We start from the raw sequence: 23526 nt of genomic DNA, 5'->3' as shown, positions 1-23526 counted from the left end.
CCTCTCTCCATGGATTGTACACTGGGCCAGGATTCTCCAGGGTATCAACTCGCTATATTGCAGGCAAATCTCTTTTAAGAACCAATCTTGTTTTTTGGACTGGGAGTGAAGTGTCTACGGAATCACAAGGTAGGTTGAGCAGACAGCGCCCACTGTTTTAGTCCTCCTACCACTGGTGGCGCTCTGGTGGGTAACGGACAAGTATTACAGCAGTGCGGAGTGAAACATTTCTGCTGACCAATGGGACATCTATTCCTCTCATCACTGAATTATACAGATTTCTCAGTCACAACTGATTCTCACCGTCTCCTTTCATTTTAACATCGCCTGGCATTGACACCTATGGCAATATACGATTTGATTCAACATAGAAACATTCTGACATCCCTAACAATGCAATCCCACCCACAGCATCAAGACATCTAGTCCTAAACCGTTACAGTTTCTTTAGCAGGACTTTAAGACCATAATTATCCCCAGAACTCCGATCAAAATTTCTTTGAGCATATCACCTGGTTATTATCAGATAGTTACATGGCACATTGTTAAACACAATTTAGGCGTCATACATCCAAAACAACATTTGGCAAAAAATCTTTAAAATAAATAAAACAAAATGCTGGAATTATTGAACAAGACACAGGGTGTGTCAATATTTTTGGTGGAAGACCCTGTATCAGCACTGAGCCTGTGTGTCGGAGCCATGTACTGTTCTCTATCTACATTGTATTCCGCGTTGTGCATTTATGGTGCTTATTATGCTGACTAGTCGCATCAGTCGGGGTTTGGTAAACGCGAAGGGAATCAGTTACATATGTTGTTGCCAAAACTGAAAGAAGGAGTGGAACATACTATGAAGAAAATGTGAAAGGGGAAATCATCGGGACCAGATAACATTCTGGTTGAACTGTATGAAGCGCTAGACGATTTTGGTGCAGAGAAATTAGCAACCTTATTGAATAGAATATACAACGGTGGCAAAGTACCAGAAGATCTTTTAAAGACATTGTTTATTGCACTGCCAAAGAAACCAGGTGCAACAGAGTGTGGACAGCACAGAACAATTAGTTTAATGAACCACCCCACAAAGATTCTTCCTAGAATCATCATGCTTAGAATAAGAAACAAAATCAAACCAGAGATCAGTGAAGAACAGTGCGGCTTTGTCGAAGGCAAGGGGACATCAAACACCACTCATACTCTCAGGAATATTATCGAAAGATCAATAGAAGTACAAGAAGACCTATACTTCTGTTTCATTGACTACACAAAAGCCTTTGACACAGTGAAACTCCAGGTCATCTTGAAAATGCTTAAAGATGTTAATATCGACGGGAAAGATCTTAGAATAACCAGGAATCTCACTGGCAACAAAGTGCAGCCATACAGATAGACAATGAGATTGGTGAATATCAGCCAATAAAGCGAGGAGTCAGACAAGGTTGTGTTCTATCACCAGACCTGTTCTCCCTGTACAGTGAAAACATCATGAGAACCATACAAGACCTACCTGGAATAAGCATGGGAGGATACAATATCAACAACCTCCGCTATGCGGATCATACAGTACTGATAGCAAGCAGTGAAGTAAATTTTAAGAAACTAGCATCTACCATGAACACAGAGAGCGAAAGACTTGGCCTAACCTTAAACAAAAAGAAAGCTGAAGTAATGGTAATATCAAAGAAACCTGATATCCAAACTGTGGGATCGTATTGGTAAACGAAATCCTGAAACAAGTTCACAACTTCAAGTACCTTGGATCATGGGTAACATCTGATGGCAAATGTGAAACAGACATAAAAGCAAGAATAACAATGGCAAGAACAGCATTTACAGAAATGAGAAACATCCTAACGAACAAGGAAATAACGACTGACATCCGCCTTAGAACTCTCAGCTGCTACATTCTCCCTATATTGCTGTATAGCTGCGAGTCATGGACCATCACAATTGCAATGGAAGAAAGAATCACTGCAGCAGAGATGTGGTTTCTCAGAAGAATGCTATGGATATCATATACGGACAGGATAACCAACGAAGAAATTCTACAGAGAACAAAACCAAAACGTACATTACTTAAGAAATCAGAAAACAGCAATCAAAATTCTTTGGACACGTCATGTGAAGAGAGACATTAGAACATTTAGGTACAACTGGAAAGCTAGAAGGAAAAATAAGCAGAGGCAGACAGAGAATGAAAATGATAGATGGATTAACATCATGGTTAGAAACAGGGGAGGCAACAACTACAATTCAGAGGGTCAGGGACCGTGATGGATGGAGAGACATGATTGCCCATGTCGAACGGAAAAGCACCTGAATGATAATAGTAACATATTATTAAGAATAATAACTTTTCTAACAATTATCACTGGGGCTGAGGGAACGCCGTGCAAGTATAACAAATCATTGGGGGTTGCCAGAAATGTCAAGTTGACTTTATTAGAATTCACGCTACACTCTCAACAGATGTTTCTAAATCTGTCGATTATTTTAATATTCTGAGGTGCTTGAGTGTATCGACATTAAGAAAGAGGATGTGCTGGAGCTTTTGAAATGTATTAAGTTAGATATATCGCCAGGACTGTAGGAGATATATCCCAGGCTACCGTGGGAAGCGAGGGAGCAGTTTGCTGAGCCTCTGACGATGATCTTTGCATCATCAATATGGTGGGGAGAAGTACTAGAGAATTGGAGGTTTTCAAATCTTGTTCCCTTGTACAAGGAAGGGTCTAGAGATAATCCACTAAATTATATAGCAGTGAATCTTACTTCAGTGATGGGCAAGCTGTTGGAGAAGATTCTGAGAAGCAGGATTTTTGAGCATTTGGAGACACAATCTAATTAAGGATAGTCAACATCGCTTTGTCAAGGGCAGATGATGCTTTATGGACCTGACTGAATTATTTGAGGATGCAACAAAACACATTGATGAAGGTATAGCAGTGGATGTCGTCTATATGGATTTCAGTAAGGCATTTGATAAGGTTCCCCAGGCGAGGCTCATTCAGAAAGTAATGAGGCATGTGGATCCAGAATTGGCTTGCTCACAGAAGGCAAAAGATAGTTGTAGATGGTTCGAATTCTGCATTCGGGATGTTGACCAGTGGTATCAAATTTCAAGACAGAATATAATATTAATTGTACGACTCCATGGCAGTGTGGAGGATCAGTGAGATCGTGGGGTTTGTGTCCATAAGACACTCAAAGCTGCTGCGGAGTTTGACAGTGTTGTTCAGAAGGCGTATGGTATGATAGCCTTCATCAGTTGTGGGATTGAGATAAATACCTGTGAGACATAGAGACATAGAAACACAGAAGCCCTACAGCACAACACAGGCCCTTCAGCCTAGAATGCTGTGCCGTGCATGTATTTTCTTTAGAAATTACCTAAGGTTACCTATAGCCCTCTATTTTTCCAAGCTCGATTTTCCTATCTAGGAGACTCTTCAAAGACCCTATTGTATCCGCCTCCGCCACAGTCGCTAGCAGACTATTCCATGCACTCACCACTTTGCCTAAAAAAAACTTACCCCTGACATCTCCTCTGGACGTACATCCAAGCACCTTAAAATTTTGCCCTCCCGTGTTAGCCATTTCAGCCGTGGGGGGAAAAACCTCTGAACATCCACACGATTGTTGAAGCTATATAAGACCATAATTAGACCTCACTTGGAGAACTGTGCTCAGTTTTGGTCATCTCACTACAGGAAGGATGTGGATACTGTAGAGAGAATGCAGAAGAGATTTACAAGGATGTTGCTTGGATTGGAGAGCATGCCTTATGAGAATACGTTGAGTGAACTTGACCTTTTCCCCTTGACGCGATGGATGATGAGAGGTGACCTGATAGAGGTGTATAAGATGATGAGGGCCATTGACCTTGTGGATAGACAGAGGCTTTTTTCCAAGTGCTGAAGTGGCTTACACGAGGAGACATATTTTAAGGTGCTTGGAATTAGGTACAGAGGGATGTCATGCAGATACAGGTGGGTGCATGGAATGCACTGCCAACAAGATGGTAGAGGCGGACACGATAGGGTCCTTTCAGAGACTCTGAGTTAAATATGTGAAAAATAGAGGGTTATGCCGTAGGACAATACTGGACATTTTCTAGAGTAGGTTACATGGTCAGCACAACATTGCTGGCTGAAGGACCCGTAATGTCCTGTAGATTTCTATGTTCTCTCTTTTCATGTTTTATTGTTTCACAACGTTCAATGACATTTGATTTAATGTGTCTTTTCTGACAATGATCAACATAAAAGTACTTACGTAACTCAAATTGAAAACATCTATTTAAAGTGATCTAAATCAATTCCAAATATAAAACACAAAATAATTGATTGTATAAATATTCATCCTCTTTTAATGTAACACCAACTCTGCACAGGTGCAGCCAATTGGTTTTAGAAGTCACATGATTAGTTAAATGAGATCTGTTTTTGGACACCTGTGTGCAGTCAAATTGTTTCAATTGATTGTAGTAAAATACACATGTATCTGGAAGGTCCAACTGCTGCTGAGTCAGTATTCTGGCAAAAAACTACACCCTGGAAACAAAAGAACACTACAAGCAACTCTGCGCAAAGGTTATTGAAAATCACAAGTCAGGAGATGGATATAAGAAAATGTCCAAGTCACTGAATATCACTTGGAGTACAGTTGAGTCAATCATCAAGAAATGGAAAGAAAATGGCACAGTTGTAAATCTGCCTAGAGGAGTTGTCCTCAGAAACTGAGTAACCGTGCAATAAGAGGACTGGTAAGGAAGGCCACCAAGAGACCTGTGACAACTCGTGAGGATTTACAAGCTTGAGATTGTAGAGACTGCGCAGACAACAACTGTTGCCCGGGCGCTTCACCAGTCACAGATTTATGGGAGAATGGCAAAGACAAACGCACGGTTGAAAAAAGAAAACTCGCATGAAATTTTGGCCAGAGTTTGCCAGAAGGCATTTGGGAGACCCTGAACTTCGAAGGTCTGATTAACACAAAATTGTGCTTATCGGCCCTCATACTAAATGCTATATTTGCTGTAAGCCAAACACTACACTAGACACGAGAATACTACAGCACAGTACAGGCCCTCGGCCCTCGATGTTGTGCCAACCCATAAATTCCTAAAAAAAATGTACTAAACCACACTACTCCGTAACCCTCTATGTTTCTTTCATCCTTATGCCTATCGAAGATGCTCTTAAAATACCCCTAATGTTTTAGCCTCCACCAACATCCCTGGCAAGTCATTCCAGGCACCCACAAGCCTCTGTGTAAAAAACTTTCCCCTGACGTCTCCCCTAAACTTCACTCCCTTAACTTTGTACATATATCATTTGGTGTTTGCTATTCATGCCCTGGGAAACAAAGACTGGCTATCCACCCTATTTATGCCTCTCATGATCTTGTAGACCTCTATCAAGTCCCCTCTCATCCTTCTACGCTCCAAAGAGAAAAGTCCCAGCTCTGCTAAGCTTGCCTCATAAGACTTGTTTTCCAATCCAGGCAACATCCTGGTAAATCTCCTCTGCACCCTCTCCAGAGCTTGACATCCTTCCTATAATGAAGTGACCAGAATTGAACACAATACTCTCTGCGTGGTCTCACCAGAGATTTGTAGAGTTTCAACATGACCTCTCTACTCTTGAATTCAATCCCCTCATTAATGAAGCCTAGCATCCCATAGGCCTTCTTAACTACCCTATCAACCTGTATAACAATCTTGAGGGATATATGGATTTGAACCCCAAGGTCCCTCTGTTCATCCACACTCTTAAGTAACCGACCATTAACCCTGTACTCAACCTTCTGGTTTGTCTTTCCAAAATACATCACCTCACACTTATCCGGATTGAACTCCAACTGCCACTTTCCTGCCCCACTCTGCTTCCTGTCTGTATCCTCTTGTAACTTTCGACAACCTATAGCTCCAGCCACAACTTCTCCAGTCTTCGTGTCATCGACAAACTTACTCACCCATCCATCTGCCTCTTCATCCAGGTTATTTATAAAAATCACAAAGAGCATGGGTCCCAGGACAGATCCTTGCGGTACTCCACTAGTCACCGACCCCAGGCAGAATGCTTTTCTTCCTGTAAATCATTTTTTTAAAATCCAAACAGCCATGGTTCCACTGATCCCTTGCGTCATGACTTTCTGGATGAGTCTCTCGTGGAGGACCTTGTCAAATGCCTTGCTAAAATCCATGTAGACCACATCTATCACCCTACCCTCATCAATTTCTTTTGTTACCTCTTCAAAAAAACTCAATCAGGCACATGAGGCACGACCTTCCCTTCACAAAGCCATGTTGACTATCCTTGAGTAGACTGTACTTCTCCAAGTGCTTGTAGATCCTATCATTAAGAATTCTAACCAATAGTTTGCAGACCATCGACCTAAGACTCACCGGTTTTACAGGACCGCGCGGAGAGTTTAAAAAGGAGACCACCCTATACAGCGGGAAGCTGTCGGAGCGGGCAGCATAGTGAGTGGGAGCAGAGTGTAGGGCTTTGGCTTCAACAGGCTTCGGCGGTAGACAGGAAGAGGCGAGAGTGAGGCACCAACTCTTTTTTTTCTCCCCCACCCCACCCCTTTCGCGAATCGGCCCGGACAGATAGGAACAGCAGGGCTCTCACAGCCAACGGTTTAAAAAGTTCGTCTGTTTGGCGAGGTAAGTGGGTGAGTAGACTTATTTTTCCTGTTTCATTCCTGTAGAATTAGGTAGCATGCCTGCAGGGCTAGGGCTTTGTTCAGGGTGTCAGATGTGGGAATCCTGGGAGACCTCCAGCCTCCCTGATGGCCACATCTGCGCCAGGTGCACCGAGATGCAGCTCCTCAGAGACCGTGTTAGGGATCTGCAGCTGCACCTTGATGACCTAGTGCTTATCAGGGAAAGTGAAGAGATGATAGACAGGAGCTACAGGGAGGTAGTCATCCCTAGGCTACAGGAGTCAGAACACTGGGTCACTGTCAAGAGAGGGAAGGGAAATGCCCGGATAGTGGAGAGCACACCTGTGGCTGTCCCCTCAGCAACAAATATCTTGTTCTGGATGCTGTTGAGGGGGATGACCTGACAGGGGACGCCCACGATGACCGGGTCTCTGGCACTGAGCCTGGCGCTGTTGTGCAGGAGAGAAGGAGGGAGAAGAGAAATGCGGTAGTCATAGGGGATTCCATAGTCAGGAGAACAGAAAAGAGATTCTGTGAGCCTGACAGAGATACCCGCATGGTGTGTTGCCTCCCAGGTGCCAGGGTACGGGATGTCTCGGATCGGGTCCAGAATATTCTAAAGGGGAGGGTGAACAGACAGTTGTCTTGGTACATGTTGGTACCAATGACATAGATAGGACAAAGGAGAAGGTCCTGAAGAGAGATTTCCAGGATTTAGGAAGGAAGTTGAGAAGCAGGACCTCCAGGGTAGTAATCTCGGGATTGCTACCTGTGCCACGTGCTAGCGAGGGCAAGAATAGTCGGATCAGGCAGATGAATGTATGGCTGAGAGACTGGTGTAGGGGGCAGGGCTTCAGATTCTTGGATAATTGGGATCTCTTCTGGGGGAAGTATGACCTGTTCAAAAAGGGCAGGTTACACCTGAACCCGAAGGGGACCAATATCCTGGCGGGAAAGTTTAATAGAGCTGTTAGGGAGGGTTTAAACTAATTTGGCAGGGGGATGGGAACCGGAATGGTAGAGCGGAGGAAGGGGAAAACAGAGATAAATCTAAGATAGTGAGCAGTAAAGATGTCAGGAAAGACAGGCAGGTGATGGGGCAAATGTGTAACCATTGGGATGAGTTGCAGTGCAATAAAGTTGCAGTGAAATCAAAGCAAAAAGCATCAAATGCTGGTCTTAAGGTGTTGTACTTAAATGCACGAAGCATAAGGAATAAGATGGATGATCTTGTCGTACAGCTACAGGTTGGCAGGTATGATATTGTGGCCATCACTGAAACCTGGTTAAAGGATGTATGTCTCTGGGAGCTTTACTAAATCATTGGAAAGAAGTGATATAGGATCGGAAGGTGCAGAATCTTTATGGGTTGATCTAAGAAATAGCAGAGGTAAAAGGACCCTGATGGCAGTTAGTTATAGGCCTCCTAACAGCTGCAGGGATGTGGACTACAAATTACAACTGGAAATAGAAAAGGCTTGTCTGAAGGGCAGTATTATGATTATTGTGGGGGATTTTAACGTGCGAGTAGATTTGGAAAATCAGGTCAGCACTGGATCTCAAGAGAGAGAATTTGTAGAATGTCTGCAAGATGGCTTTTTAGAACAGCTTGTTGTTGAGCCCACTAGGGGATCAGCTGTACTGGATTGGGTATTGTGTAATGAACCGGAGGTGATTAGAGAGATTGAGGTGAAGGAACCTTTAGGAGGCAGTAATCATAACATGATTGAGTTCACTGTGAAATTAGAAAAAGAGAAGCCGAAATCTGATGTGTCGGTATTTCAGTGGAGTAAAGGAAATTACAGTGGCATGAAAGAGGAACTGGCCAAAGTTGACTGGAAAGAGACACTGGCGGGAAAGACACCAGAGCAGCAGTGGCTGGAGTTTATGTGAGAAATGAGGAATGTGCAAGACAGGTATATTCCAAAAAAGAAGAAATTTTTGAGTGGAAAAAGGATGCAACCATGGTTTACAACAGAAGTCAAAGCCAAAGTTAAAGCAAAGGAGAGGGCATACAAGGAAGCAAAAATTAGTGGGAAGACAGAGGATTGGGAAGTTTTTAAAACCTTACAAAAGGAAACCAAGAAGGTCATTAAGAGAGGAAAGATTGGCTATGAAAGGAAGCTAGCAAATAATGACAAAGAGGATACTAAAAGCTTTCTCAAGTATATAAAGAGTAAAAGACAGGTGAGAGTAGATATAGGACCGATAGAAAATGATGCTGCAGAAATTGTAATGGGAGATAAGGAGATGGAAGAGGAACTGAACGAGTATTTTGCATCAGTCTTCACTGAGGAAGACATCAGCAGTATACAGGACACTCAAAGGTGGCAGGGAAGAGAAGTGTGCGCAGTCACAATTACGACAGAGAAAGTACTCAGGAAGCTAAATAGGCTAAAGGTAGGTAAATCTCCTGGACCAGATGGAATACACCTGCGTGTTCTGAAGGAAGTAGCTGTGGAGATTGCGGAAACATTAGCGATGATCTTTCAAAAGTCGATAGATTCTGGCATGGTTCCGAAAGACTGGAAGATTGCAAATGTCACTCCGCTATTTAAGAAGGGGGCAAGGAAGCAAAAAGGAAATTATAGACCTGTTAGCTTGACATCGGTGGTTGGGAAGTTGTTGGAGTCGATTTTCAACGATGAGGTTACAGAGTACCTGGAGGCATATGACAACATAGGCAGAAATCTGCATGGATTCCTTAAAGGAAAATCCTGCCTGACAAACCTATTGCAATTTTTTGAGGAAATTACCAGTAGGCTAGACAAGGGAGATGCAGTGGATGTTGTATATTTGGATTTTCAGAAGGTCTTTGACAAGGTGCCACACATGAGGCTACTTAACAAGAAAATAGCCCATGGAATTACGGGAAAGTCACATACGTGGATAGAGCGTTGGCTGATTGGCAGGAAACAGAGAGTGGGAATAAAGGGATCCTATTCTGGTTGGCTGCCGGTTACCAGTGGTGTTCCACAGGGATCAGTACTGGGGCCGCTTCTTTTTACATTGTACATCAACGATTTGGATTATGGAATAGATGGCTTTGTGGCTAAGTTTGCTGACGATACGAAGATAGGTGGAGGGGCCGGTAGTGCTGAGGAAATGGAGAGTCTGCAGAGAGACTTGGATAGATTGGAAGAATGAGCGGAGAAGTGGCAAATGAAGTACAATGTTGGAAAGTGTATGGTTATGCACTTTGGCAGAAAAAATAAACGGGCAGACTATCATTTAAATGGGGAAAGAATTCAAAGTTCTGAGATGCAACGGGAATTGGGAGTCCTCGTACAGGATACCCTTAAAGTTAACCTCCAGGTTGAGTCAGTAGTGAAGAGGGCGAATGCAATGTTGACATTCATTTCTAGAACAATAGAGTATAGGAGCAGGGATGTGATGTTGAGGCTCTATGAGGCGCTGGTGAGACCTCACTTGGGGTACTGTGGGCAGTTTTGGTCTCCTTATTTAAGAAAGGATGTGCTGACGTCGGAGAGAGTACAGAGAAGATTCACGAGAATGATTCTGGGAATGAAAGGGTTAGCATATGAGGAACGTTTGTCCGCTCTTGGACTGTATTTCTTGGAGTTTAGAAGAATGAGGGGAGACCTCATAGAAACACTTCTAATGTTGAAAGGCATGGACAGAGTGGATGTGGCAAAGTTGTTTCCCATGATGGGGGAATCTATTACGAGAGGGCATGGCTTAAGGACTGAAGGGCGCCCTTTCAGAACAGAAATGTGAAGAAGTTTTTTTTGGTCAGAGGGTGGTGAATCTATGGAATTTGTTGCCACGGGCAGCAGTGGAGGCCAAGTCATTGGGTGTATTTAAGGCAGACATTGATAGGTATCTGTGTAGCCAGGGCATCAAAGGTTATGGTGAAAAGGCGGGGGAGTGGGACTAAATGGGAGAATAGATCAGCTCATGATAAAATGGCGGAGCAGACTCGATGGGCCATATGGCCTACTTCTGCTCCTTTGTCTTATGGTATATGGTTCCCAGGATTCTCCATATTACCTTTTTTTAAACAAGGGAACTACACTTGCCATTCTCCAGTCCTCCAGCACCTCCCCTGAAGCCAAAGAAGATTCAAAGATCATAGCTACTGCTCCAGTGATCTCTTCTCTCACTTCCCACAGCAGCCTGGGGTATATCACGTCCGGCCCTGGGGACTTATCAATCTCGATGTTTTTAAGAAGATCCAACACTTCTTCTTCCTTAATCTCCACATTGTCCAGCAAACAGGCCTGTTCTATTTCGACCTCACCCTGATCAAGGTCCTTTTTACTTGTGAATAAGGAAGCAAAGTATTTATTTAGGCCTCCCCAACCTCCTCCGCCTCCAGGCACATGTTGCCTTCTTTATTCTTTAGCGGCCCCACCTTCAATCTTATCATCCTTCTGTTCTTCACGTATGCATAGAACGCCTTGGGGTCTCCTTAATCCTACATGCCAAGGCCTTCTCATGCCCCCTTTGAGTTCTCCTAAGTTCTTTCTTATGCTCCTTCCTGGCTACCCTATACTTCCCATGAGCTCCAGCTGCTTCCTGCTTCTTATATCTAACATCTGCTTCCTTCTTCCACTTGACGAGTTGCCTCATGTGTTTCATCAGCCACGGTTCCCTTTTCCGACCATTTTTTCCTTGCCTCAGTGGGACAAACTTATCCTGAACCCAGCACAATTGGTCCCTAAACTTCCTCCACATTACGTCTGTGCTTTCACCCTTGAACATCCATTTCCAATTTACTCTCGCTAGTTCCTGCCTCATCCCTTAATAGTTAGCCCTACCCCAGTTAAGCACTTCCCCATTTTGTCTATTTTTATCCTTTTCCATAGCTATGCTGAAGCTAAGGGAGTTGTGATCACTCTCACCAAGATGCTCCCCCATCAAGAGGTCTGCCACCTGAAACAGGTTCATTACCGAGAACTAGATCCAGTATGGCCTCTCCTCTCGTCGGCCAGTCCACATACTGTGTCAGGAATCCTTCTTGAACATCCCTGACAAATTCAGCCCCATCTATCCCCCTTGCAGTCAGGAGGTGCACATCGTCAAAATCACACGATTCCTACCATGAAGCATCATGATGTGGGGACGTTGCACTGTAGAAGGCCCTGAAAGGCTTGCGAAGATAGAGGGTAAAAAGAATCTAGCAAAAAACAGGGAAATCCTGGAAGAAAATCTGAGGTAGTCTGCAGGATAATTGCGACTTGGGAAAAGATTTTTTCAGCAGCAAAATAACTCCAAGTGTAAAGTCAAAGCTATACAGGAAGAGCTTAAAAACAACAAGGTTATGTCCTGGGGAGGCTAAGTAAGGGTCCAGACCTCAATCCAATTGAGAATTTTTGGGTGGACTTGAAATGTTCTGTTCACTAACGATTCCCATGCAATTTGACAGAGCTTTAGCAGTTTTGTAAAGAATGGGGAAAAATTGCAGTGTCCAGATGCACAAAGCTGATAGAGACCTATCCGCACAAGTCAAGCCTGTAATTGCTGCCAAAGTGTCATCTACTAAATAGGACTAGACATGCGGGATGTGTATACTATTTATCTATAGTATAAAATTATATATAAATAAATGCCAATAAATCTCACAACATATATCGGTGATAGTAAACCTGTTTCTAATTCTGAGAAGTTTTATCTGACTGTTGTGTATTTTCGTTTATGTCTGTTAATCCTTTTCCTCATACTGTGGTAGGTAATGTTAATTTAAGTGCACTGGAGTGTTATTTCAGTTCTTTTTTTTTGTAAGTTTTCCAGATCGGTTTCAGACCGAGATATTATGCCAAAGGAATACGTTAATATAGGCAGAGCAAACATGTTTATTGCCTTTGTTATATTGTTACTACTCAGCTCAGTTTGGCAGATTTTCTTAAGCCTTGAAGGAAATTCTGTTGAAACAGTTCTCTTTATCACATGATGATCAACTTTCTTTGTTTGTTGAGATCCTTAGTATCGTTATGTTTCATATCCATCCATCTGTCGTATTCAATGCTGATGCTTTGTCATACACTATAAGCTCTACAACATGTTTCATAATTTTTAATGTTCTGTACTTTTCTAGTCTAAAGCTCACGTTTAAATCTTTGGACGTTAGTGCCATGATTTGAATTAATTGTTTTAGCTTTACTGATGCAAGAGCGTATAATTTCAAATCATTCTGTTTAGCAGATGTGTCAAGGTATAATTCATTCGTTTTTTCCTCCTGTTTTAATATCCGATTCAGTAAATTAGAGAGCGGGTTTCAGGCTAGACTAAACCATAGCAGGCTTAGTGTTTTGCTCTGGAAAATGCGTCCATTTATTTTGATAGCAGTAGTTATTCCTTTGAGGTTGTTAAAAGGGTGATTACTGTCCGCCAATGCTTCAGATGTTCTAAGTATCAGGTGTATATATTAGGAAGTTCTTTTAACCATGAATGAGGGACAGGATCAAATGGTTGTTGATAGACAATGTAACATTTAAAGATATCTGCTTTCCCCAAGACTTGATGTAGAATTAGATAATATATTACCAATTGTTTCTTAAATCTGTTCATACCTTAACAGTATTCTTTCTGCTCTTCTGTAAGTATATTGTGGTTCGCTAAGTGAGTGGTTATTAGATATGACATGCACAATGTTACAATTTTAAATATAAAATTGTCTCATTATTATTAAGAGCTAATAAGAACATTGAATAGTGACCATTCAATAGTCTTACAAAATGCAGAATTAGAGATGTCCTTTTGGCTGGCGGTTCTTACATTCAGCCTTTGATATCTTCTGCCCCACGGGAGTATGAAAGAGAGAGTTTTGCGGTGGGTTAGGGTTCAGCAAACAAGGCTTTGGGTGGGGGAAGTAGTGTTTTGCTAACTGGATGGAGTACTTCCAGGAGGTGACAAATGAAGTTACACAGTGGATATTGTCTACTTGGATATTAGTCGGGTGTTTGACAAGGTCCCACATCGGAGTCTCATACAGAAAATTAACATGCTTGGGAACTGTGGTGAAATGGCCTTTTGGATTCATAGTTTTCTTCTTCATAGCAGACAGTTGGTAATGAGGCTTAACCTGGCTGACGATCTTTGACCAGTGATTATCCACAAGGAACCACACTGGTATCAGCCATATATGTCCCCCTCTCCAAAAGTGGCCTCAAAAACCTACCCAACAATGCTCTTGGAATTATTTTACCATAAGGACCACTTTACCAGAAACCAAGCCCTCCCACCCCACCCACTCACTTCTTTCAATTTAGGATTGGAATAAATGTTGGGGCTGTCAATGAGAGTCGCTTCCCAGAGATGTTCTCAGCATCCTGGCGAAAACATTTCCCTGAATTCATATCCCAGAAATGCTCTTTTATCTGGACAGCTGCATTTCCTCTAATGCACATCCTGGAAATCCTCGGAAGAGGTAATAGATTTCCTGTAGTGGGATAACGGGTGCCCCACTACACCACATGTACCACAGCCACACATTTCCCCTCTCCCCTGACCATCCCTCCAACAAGGCCTCACATTTACCCTCCTCCCTGCCACATTCTGTGAACACATCACCCTCAGATTTTACTCACTGATTCCTTGCTGTTGGCTTGACAATTCTGTATTTAACGAGGCAGTCGACTTACTTGTGCCGGTGCCAGGATCCTGAGCAGCGTCTCTGGACTGACAGACAGTCGCCTCACTTGTACTGGTTCCAGGGTCCTGCTCTGTGTCTCTGACGTCACTGTCTCTGGGCTGACAGACAGTCGCCTCACTTGTGCCGGCTTTAGGGTCCTGATCAGTGTCTCTGACGTCACTGTCTCTGGGCTGAATTTGCTCTCCCTCCTCTGCGGCCGGACCACATTCAACTGAGACATTGTTCTCAATCTGACCCTGCTTTGGTTCATTGTTTCCGGTGTCCCAATCATCTTCACTCGATGAACCGCCTCGTGAAAACCTCTTGAGTGCTTTCCTCAGCCGATTTAATTTCCCGCCTGAAATAAATGACGAATTACAAGTTATACTAGACTGATTTAGAGCTCAGCAAAACAAGGATTCACAAAGGGTGGCTACAATAAGACCATAAGATATAGGAACATACTTAGGCCATTTGGCCCATCGAATCTGCTCTGCCATTCAATCATGGCTGATCTTTTTTCTCGTCCTCAATCCCATTTCTCGGCCTTCTTCCCACAACCTTGGATGCCCCACATACTCGCCTTACACTTTGACATACAGTATCCTGTCTCCTGGGTCACAGACTGACCATTGCCTTGATACGCACACTGTCCAGTCCCCTGGTTCGCAGACTGACCTTTCCCTTAAGACGCACACTGTCCTGTCCCTTGGAGGAATCTTGTCTGTACCCTTTCCATCATAATGACATCCATTCTGTGCCCTATCTACGTGTATGAACTGCTCCAGGGAATCGTGCATCTGTACCCTTGGTCCCCCTCGTTCTACAACAATGTTCAGGGCCTTACAATTTACAATACAACTCCTGCCCTGGTTTAACTTTACAAAGTGAACGCATTCCTTGGAGCACTTTCCATGTTCGACTCAGTCTCCTTGTGAGTTTACATAACCCCACTATACCACCAAGTTTGACGTCATCCACAAACTATCGAACGACATTAATTTTATCTACGAAGTCTTTAATTGAAAGAACAAACAGTGGACCCAACAACCACCCACACCACAGTTACAAGCCTCCAAACTGACTAGCCCTCTATTATTAACCATCTGATTCCTTCCAGCTTGCCAGCTCCGTATCCAGTCGGCTGTTTCGCCCGCAAGAAAATGAATCTCAGGGTTTTTTTTTTACGGTGACATACATGTACTTTGATTATAAATTCGCAATGAACTTTGAACTTTTAATACTCCAAAGATTACAGGTAGACAATGTGTGGAGTCGACAGCATGTTTACCGTCATTAGCTGCAGCACAGAATACAGGCGCAGAAAGATCTTGTGACAAGGTTATAAACTGTTGGTTGGACCAGGTGGAATAGCGTGTGCGTTCTGGTAACAATACTACAGGATGGTTATATTAGTACTGGAGAGATTGCAGATTGAATATTCAATTACAAAATATTTAATCGGATGAGAACATATTCTGCCTCAGAGAAAATCATCTTCCTTCATAGATGTTGCCTGATCTGCTGAGATCCCCTATCATTTTCTGTGTTATCCGCTTTAGTTCCCCTCTGGAAACGCCGTCTGAATCACATTAATCCTACTCACCAATGACATTGCATTGTCCCGATAGCTTTCTTTGATTCCATGTTTGTCTCCTGTTGTTTTATATTTCCTGTGCCATCGAAGCTCCTTAAACTTTTTTTTTTGAGAGACCCACGTTCACCATTTGTCCACAGACCTGTCATTCATTGGGGTATTAAAACATCGAAGCAGACCACACATTTATCTACAACGAGCTACATCCTGATTCTCAGCTATTCTCAGCTCGGCTGCAGAAAACAGATTTCAGAAACACACCTCAGCCTCATCTCCTTCGCACAGCAGTCATGAAAACCAGGCGGGAGTTGATAGCTACCCTTCCAAAACCTGCAATGTTGTGTTATCACACAATCTCTGAAATCCCTGAAATGCTCCAATCATCTGGCTCTGAATTGTGTAAATGAAAGTTGGAGTTGTCTGTCACCTCTAAACAGGCCCTGGTGTGCAACAAACCCTGAACCTGGACTTTTACATAACAAACAACACAACACCGCTGTCACATTCCTGTATGTTTGACTCTCAACCACCTGATTCAGGGTCTCTGGCTCCTTTCACTCAGGTGAAGCTTTGCATGGTGAGCAGAGTGATTCGACCATTATTGGTGTCAGGTCCCTGCGCTGGAACTGTTGGACTGATCAATTACACAAAGCCGCTTTACCAGTGGCATCAATGACACTGCTTGATGAAACTTTTCTCTGCCCTGTTAGCGTCTGTGTAAGTTTCTTCATCTGAGGTATTGTGCACCACAGGGCAGAGGTTTAATTATAAAGATCCCAGTGAACATACCTGTAGCCATTCTGATTCTGACTGACGATTGTTGATTGTTGTCGTCTTGTTTACACTTTGGTCGCGGTGCAGGACAGCTCCACCTGCTGGTGATGCCCTGAATTACACACAACAAGCAGACAGTGAGTCAGAGAGAGTAGGATTACTTTGCAAATGTGAGAGTATCTACATCCCCTGTATCAGAGCAGCAGTTCGCTTAGGGAGCAAACATTCCCTGTTAACATCAAGTCCCACACCACGTCTGTATGTTTGTCCAGTGATATCTGGCGCATCCTACTGACAGAATCACAGAGCAACAGAGCGCAGACACCGACCCTTCAGCACAATGGGACAATGACAACCACAGTGCCCACAGAGATGGTCCCAATTTCCTGTGTTTGGCCCATTTCCCTCCTGGCCTCTTCACTCCACCTACATATCCCAACTGCTTCTGGAATTATACAATTGTGCCTGCCTCATCCACTTCCTCTGGCACTTCCCTCCACATTATCACCAGCCTCTGTATGCAACCGTTGCTGCTTGTGTTGGCTTTACAATTTATTTACCATTCCTCTGCCATTCAGATCCCCTATAAGCTACGATAATCTTCACTGTGAGCACCATCTACTAATTTTGTGTCATCTGTGAACTTACTGATCAAGCCTTGTACATTCACATCCAAATGTGTGTAGGATAGTAACTGTTCGGGAACCTGGTGGTATGCATCTTGAGACACCTGTACTTTGTAGCTGATGGCAGCAGTGAGAAAAATGTATTGCCTGGGCAGTGAGGATCTTTGATGATAGATGCTGCCTTTTTACAGCAACATTTCATCTAGATGTGTTCAATGGTTAAGACCCGTGACATATTGGCCAAGTCCACTAACTTTTGTAGGATTTTCTGCTCAAAGGCATTGGTGTTCCCCGACCAGTCTATAATGCAGCCAGTCATCAGACCTTCCATCACACATCTGCAGAGGTTTGCCAACGTTTGCCAACAAAGATCTTGTTCTAGATGCTGTTGAGGGGGAGGATCTGACGGGGACGCCCAGGGTGACCGGGTCTCTGGCACTGAGCCTGGCGCTGTTGTGCAGGAGGGAAGGAGGGAGAACAGAAATGCGGTTGTCGTAGGGGATTCCACAGTCAGAAGAACGGACAGGAGATACTGTGAGCCTGATAGAGATAACTGCGTGGTGTGTTGCCTCCCAGGTGCCAGGGTACAGGATGTCTCGGATCGGGTCCTGAATATTCTAAAGGGAGAGGGTGAGCAGCCAGTTGTCTTGGTACATGTTGGTGCCAATGACATAGATTGGACAAGGGAGGAAGTCCTGAAGAGAGATTTCTGGGAGTTAGGAAGGAAGCTGAGAAGCAGGACCTCCAGGATAGTAATCTCGGGATTGCTACCTGTGCCACGTGCTAGCGAGGGCAAGAATAGTCGGATCAGGTAGATGAATGCGCGGCTGAGAGACTGGTGCAGGGGGCAGGGCTTCAGATTCTTGGATCATTGGGATCACTTCTGGGGGAAGTATGACCTTTTCAAAAAGGACAGGTTACACCTGAACGTTGTGGTTTCGAGACTACCAGTAGTGTTCTTTATATCAGTTTTCACATTCACTGACCTTCCCTGCAGTTAAGCAGACTAATAATGTGAATGTTTTCACACCTGAATGAAAGTGAAACGACAAACCAGTTGGATATGGTTTTTTAGCAGAACAGCCTAAAGTTTTGCTTTAGGAAAAACTGCCTCCAGTTCTGTGGAATGTGCGGGGCCAGATAGCTGCTTGCACCAGACCCTAAGGTTGTTATATCACAGAAAAACAACCCACACCTTTTCCCAGTACTCTTTCAACCTTATTTATTTCTCTTCTATAGGTAGATGACCAAAACTGCAGTAAACACTCCAAATTCGAACGCACCAATGTCACCAACCTCAAAATAACACCCCATCTCCAGGATTCAGTACATTAATTTACGCAGGCAATCTGGAAAAGGCTCTTTTTTATGACCCAATCTACCTGTGGCACTACTTTAAGTGTATTATACACCAGAATACTAAAGTGAGTTTGTTTACGTGATTCAGAGTGAAATGTCAAACCGGTTGGAATTGGTTTCAGCAGAAAGGCCACTCTCTGTTCTAAAGAACATGCGGGCAGCTGGTTAAACACAGACCCTGAGCTCCGAGTCTCACAGAAAAGCAATCCACATTTTCCAAATCAATCAGTGATATTGCCTCTTCCCCCTTCCTTTCCAGTTCCACTGAAGAGTTTCGGCCTGAAACATTCCCCGTTGTATTCAGTTGCATACATATTGCCCAGACCTGCTGAGTTACTCCAGCATTTTGTCTTTCCCTGGTTACGAAAGATCCGCGACTGGGAGTGTGTGGGCAGTTTGAAACCGCATCAAAACACATCCACACTGTTGAATATTCTTGGGGAATTAAGGTGTGAATCATTCAAGTCTGATATGAATTTCGGATCTTTACTCAATCAAATCTTTGTCTGTGATCAAAGAGTCACAGAGTCATAGTTAAGAGAGTCATATTGAAACAGAACACAGTACAGACGCTTTGTCCGAGTCATTTAAACCACCTGTTCCCGCCCACCTGCACAGTAGCCATATTCCCCCATCCATATTTTCAAAGGCGAAATCGTGCTCGCATGTACCACTTCTATTGGCAGCTCGTTCCACTGTCTCTCCGCTCTCTGATTGAAGACGTCTTCACTCATGTCCCCCTGAAACTTTTCACCTTTCACCCATAATGCATGATCTCTGGTTGTCGTTCCACCCGACTTCAGTGGAAAAGACCTGCTTGCATTTACCTATCTATACGCATCATCCTGTTGTACTGCTCTATCGAATCCCCTCTCAATTTTTAGCGTTTCAAGGATTAAAGTCTGAAACTACTCAACCTTTCCTTATCACTCAGGTCCTCCGGAAAGATCCCTGAAATTTTTCCCAGTACTCTTTCAAACTTACTTGCATCTTTCCTGTAGGTAGGTGACCAAAACTACACACAATACTCTAAATTCAGCCTCACCGATGTCTTATACAACTTCAAAATAACATCCTGTCTCCTGCAGTCAATAATTTAATTTATGAAGGTCATTCTGGCAAAAGCTTTTATTTATGACCCTATCTGCCTGTGGCACTACTTTCAATGAGTTATGGACCTGTATTCCCAGATCCTTTTGTTCCACCACAATTTTTAGTGCTCTACTGTTTACTGTGTAAGACCTACCATAGTGCAACACTTCACACTTGCCTGCATTAAATCCTGTCTGCCATTGTCAGCGCAGAATTTCCAGCTGTTCCAGATCCCACTGTAACCTGTGAAAACTTGCCTCTCTGTCAACTACATCCCCAATCTCGGTGTCATATGCAAATGTGCTTATCAAGTTAAAAACATTATCATCCCAATCATTGATATAGATGGCAAACAGCAACAGACCCAACTACCTTCCTGCGGCTCTCCACTGGTCATAAGCCCCAATTAATGGAGACAATCATCGACCATCACTGTCTACCTTCTCCCAAAACACCATTGTCTACTCCAATTTATTTCCTTACATTGAATGTGATGCAAATGAATTTTCTTGACAACCTCCTACACGGGATTGTTAAATGCTAGCAAAAGTGTATGTAAACAACATCCACTGCATTGCCTTTATCTACTTCCCTGGTAACATTCCCCATAACCTCATCAAAAAAAGTGTGCTGCCAGTAACAAACAAAGTCATGCTGACTGTTCCAAATCAGTCCTGTCTTTTCAAATACTTATATATGTAGTGCTTCTAATAACTTCCACACTACTGATGTCAGAAGCACTGGTCTATAGTTTTCTGGGGTTTTTTTTCAGCCTTTCTTTAACAGCAGAATAATGTCATTTACTTGGACTTTCAGAATGCATTTGATGAGGTGCCAAAAATGAGGCTGCTTAACAAGGTAAAATCCTATGGCATTACAGGAAAGACACTGGCATGGATAGCAGAATGGCTGGCAGGCAGGAGGCATCGAGTGGGAATAAAGGAGGCCTTTTCTGGTTGGCTGACTAGTGGTGTACCACAGGGGTCAGTATTCGGTCTGCTGCTTTTCACATTGTTAGCCAATGATTGAAATAATAGAATTGATGGCTCTGTGGCAAAGGTTGCGGATGATATGCGGGTAGGTGGAGGGGTAGGTAGTGCTGAGGAAACAATGCGACTGCAGCTGGACTTAGACAAATTGGAAGAATGGGCAAAAAAGTGTCAGATTGAATACAATGTTGGGAAAAGTATGATGATGCATTTTAGTACAAAGAATGATAGTACACATTATCATCTAAATGGGGAGAAGGTTCAAATGTCAGAGCTGCAGAGGGACTTTGGAGTCCTCATGTAAGACTCCGAGGAAGTTAATTTACAGTTTGAATCTGCAGTAAAGAAGGCAAATGAAATGTCCTTTATTTGATGGGGAATAAAATATAAAAAACAAGGAGATAATGTTGCTTGAGATAATGCCGAGCCTTTATAAGACACTAGTCAGGCCACACTTTGAATATTGTCAATGGTTTTGGGCTCAATATCTCCGAAAGGATGTGTATTCATTGTGCAGAGTACAGAGGAGATTAACGAGGGTGATTCCAGGAATGAAGGGGTTAACATCTGAGGAGCATTTGGCGGCTGTGGGCCGATATTCACTGGCATTTAGAAGGATGCAGGGGTGGGGTGGGGGAGGATCTCATTGAAACCTACCGAATGTTGAAAGGACTGGCTAGGGTGGAAGTCGAGTATCTTTCCTTTGGTGGGGGTATCCAACACTAGAGGGCACAACCTCAAAATTGAGGAAGGTACCCTTTAGAGCAGTGTTAAGAAGAATTTTTAGCCAGACTGTAGTAGATCTGTGGAATGTTTGGCTACAGGCTGCACTGGAGGCCAAATTCATGCATATATTTAAGGCGAAATGTCAGAGTTTACTGATTTGTCAGGGGAAAGGATATGGCGAGAGGGCAGGTGTATGGGGTTGTGCTTAATGCTGGATCAGCAGCTTGATACCACCCAAAATGCACCCCCTACGGTTCGCCGACTAGAAACATAGAAAACCTACAGCACAATACAGGCCTTTCGGCCCACAAAGCTGTGCCAAACATGTCATTACCTTAGAAATCACTAGGCTTACCCATAGCCCTCCATTTTTCTAAGCTCCATGTACCTATCCAAAAGTCTCTTAAAAGACCCTACCGTTGCCGGCAGCCCATTCCACGCACTCACCACTCTGAGTAAAATACTTAACCCTGACATCTCCTCTGTACGAACTCTCCAGCACCTTAAACCTGTGTCCTCTTGTGGCAACCATTTCAGCCCTGTCAAAAAGCCTCTGACTATACACATGATCAATGCCTCTCATCATCTTGTACACCTCTATCAGGTCACCTCCGTCGCTCCAAGGAGAAAAGACCGAGTTTACTCAACCTATTCTCATAAGGCATGCTCCCCAATCCAGGCAACATCCTTGTACATCTCCTCTGCACCTTTTCATTGGTTTCCACCTCCTTCCTATAGTGAGGTGACCAGAACTGAGCACAGCACTCCAAGTGGGGTTGACCAGGGTCCTATATAGCTGCAATGTCCCACTGTAACCTCTGACAGCCCTCCACACCATCCACAACACCCCCAACCTTTGTGTCATCAGCAAATTTACTCACCCATCCCTCCACTTCCTCATCCAAGTCATTTATTGAAATCACAAAGACCACGGGTCCCAGAACAGATCCCTGAGGCACACCACTGGTCACCGGACTCTATGCAGAATATGATGCATTTACAACCACTCTTTGTCTTCTGTGGGCAAGCCAGTTCTGGATCCACAAAGCAAGGTTCCCTTGGATCCCATGCCTCCTACTTTCCCATAAGCCTGCGATGGGGTACCTTCTCAAATGCCTTACTGAAATCCATATACACTACATCTACTGCTCTTCCTTCACCAATGTGTTTAGTCAGATCCTCAAGAAATTCAATCAGGCTCGTAAGGCACAACATGCCCTTGACAAAGCCATGCTGACAATTCCTAATCATATTATACCTCTCGAAATGTTCATAAATCCCGCCTCTCAGGATCTTCTCCATCAACTCACTGGTCTATAATTTCCTGGGCTAACTCTACTCCCTTTCTTGAATGAAGGAACAACATCCGCAACCCTCCAATCCTCCAGAACCTCTCTCGTCCCCATTGATGATTCAAAGATTATCACCAGAGGATCAGCAATCTCCTCCCTCGACTCCCACAGTAGCCTGTGGTACATCTCATCCGGTCCCGGTGACTCACCCAACTTAATGCTTTCCAAAAGCTACAGCGCATCCTCTCCCTTAATATCTACATGCTCAAGCTTAACAGTCTGCTGCAAGTCATCACTACTATCACCAAGATCTTTTGCCATAGTGTATACTGAAGTAAAGTATTCATTAAGTACCTCTGCTGTTTCCTCCGGTTCCATACACACTTCCCCACTGTCACACTTGATAGGTCCTATTCTTACACATCTTACCCTCTTGCTCTTCACATCCTTGTAGAATACCTTGGAGTTTTCCTTAATCCTGCCCACCAAGGCCTTCTCATGGGCCCCTCTGGCTCTCCTAATTTCCTTTTTAATCTCCTTCCTGTTAGCCTTATAATCTTCTAGATCTCTAACATTACCTAGCTCTCTGAACCTTTTGTAATCTTTTCTTCTTGACTAGATTTATTACAGCCTTTGCACACCACAGTTCCTGTACCCTACCATAACTTCCCTGTCTCATTGGAACATACCTATGCAGAACTCCACACAGATATCCCCTGAACATTTGCCACATTTCTTCCGTACATTTCCCTGAGAACATCTGTTTCCAATTTAAGCTTCCAATCTCCTGCCTGACAGCCTC

The 23526-nt window shown here is 43.6% G+C and overlaps 1 protein-coding gene across 1 annotated transcript in view; it reads right to left on the bottom strand.

Moving 5' to 3' along the window:
• LOC140208247 (NACHT, LRR and PYD domains-containing protein 3-like) overlaps nucleotides 1-23526 on the bottom strand; it is a 63398-nt gene that overhangs the window by 33217 nt on the left and 6655 nt on the right. Inside the window, exons 2-3 of the mRNA XM_072276786.1 lie at nucleotides 16656-16752; nucleotides 14280-14627 (exon numbers count right to left, since the gene is read on the bottom strand). Of these exons, the coding sequence (XP_072132887.1) occupies nucleotides 14280-14627; nucleotides 16656-16752 (445 nt within the window). The remainder of the gene's footprint in view (nucleotides 1-14279; nucleotides 14628-16655; nucleotides 16753-23526) is intronic.

This window comes from Mobula birostris, chromosome 13, assembly GCF_030028105.1.
Source record: "Mobula birostris isolate sMobBir1 chromosome 13, sMobBir1.hap1, whole genome shotgun sequence".
NCBI lineage: Eukaryota > Metazoa > Chordata > Chondrichthyes > Myliobatiformes > Myliobatidae > Mobula > Mobula birostris.
Note: the sequence above shows the minus strand (reverse complement) of the source record. Positions and strands in the feature narration are given on the sequence as shown.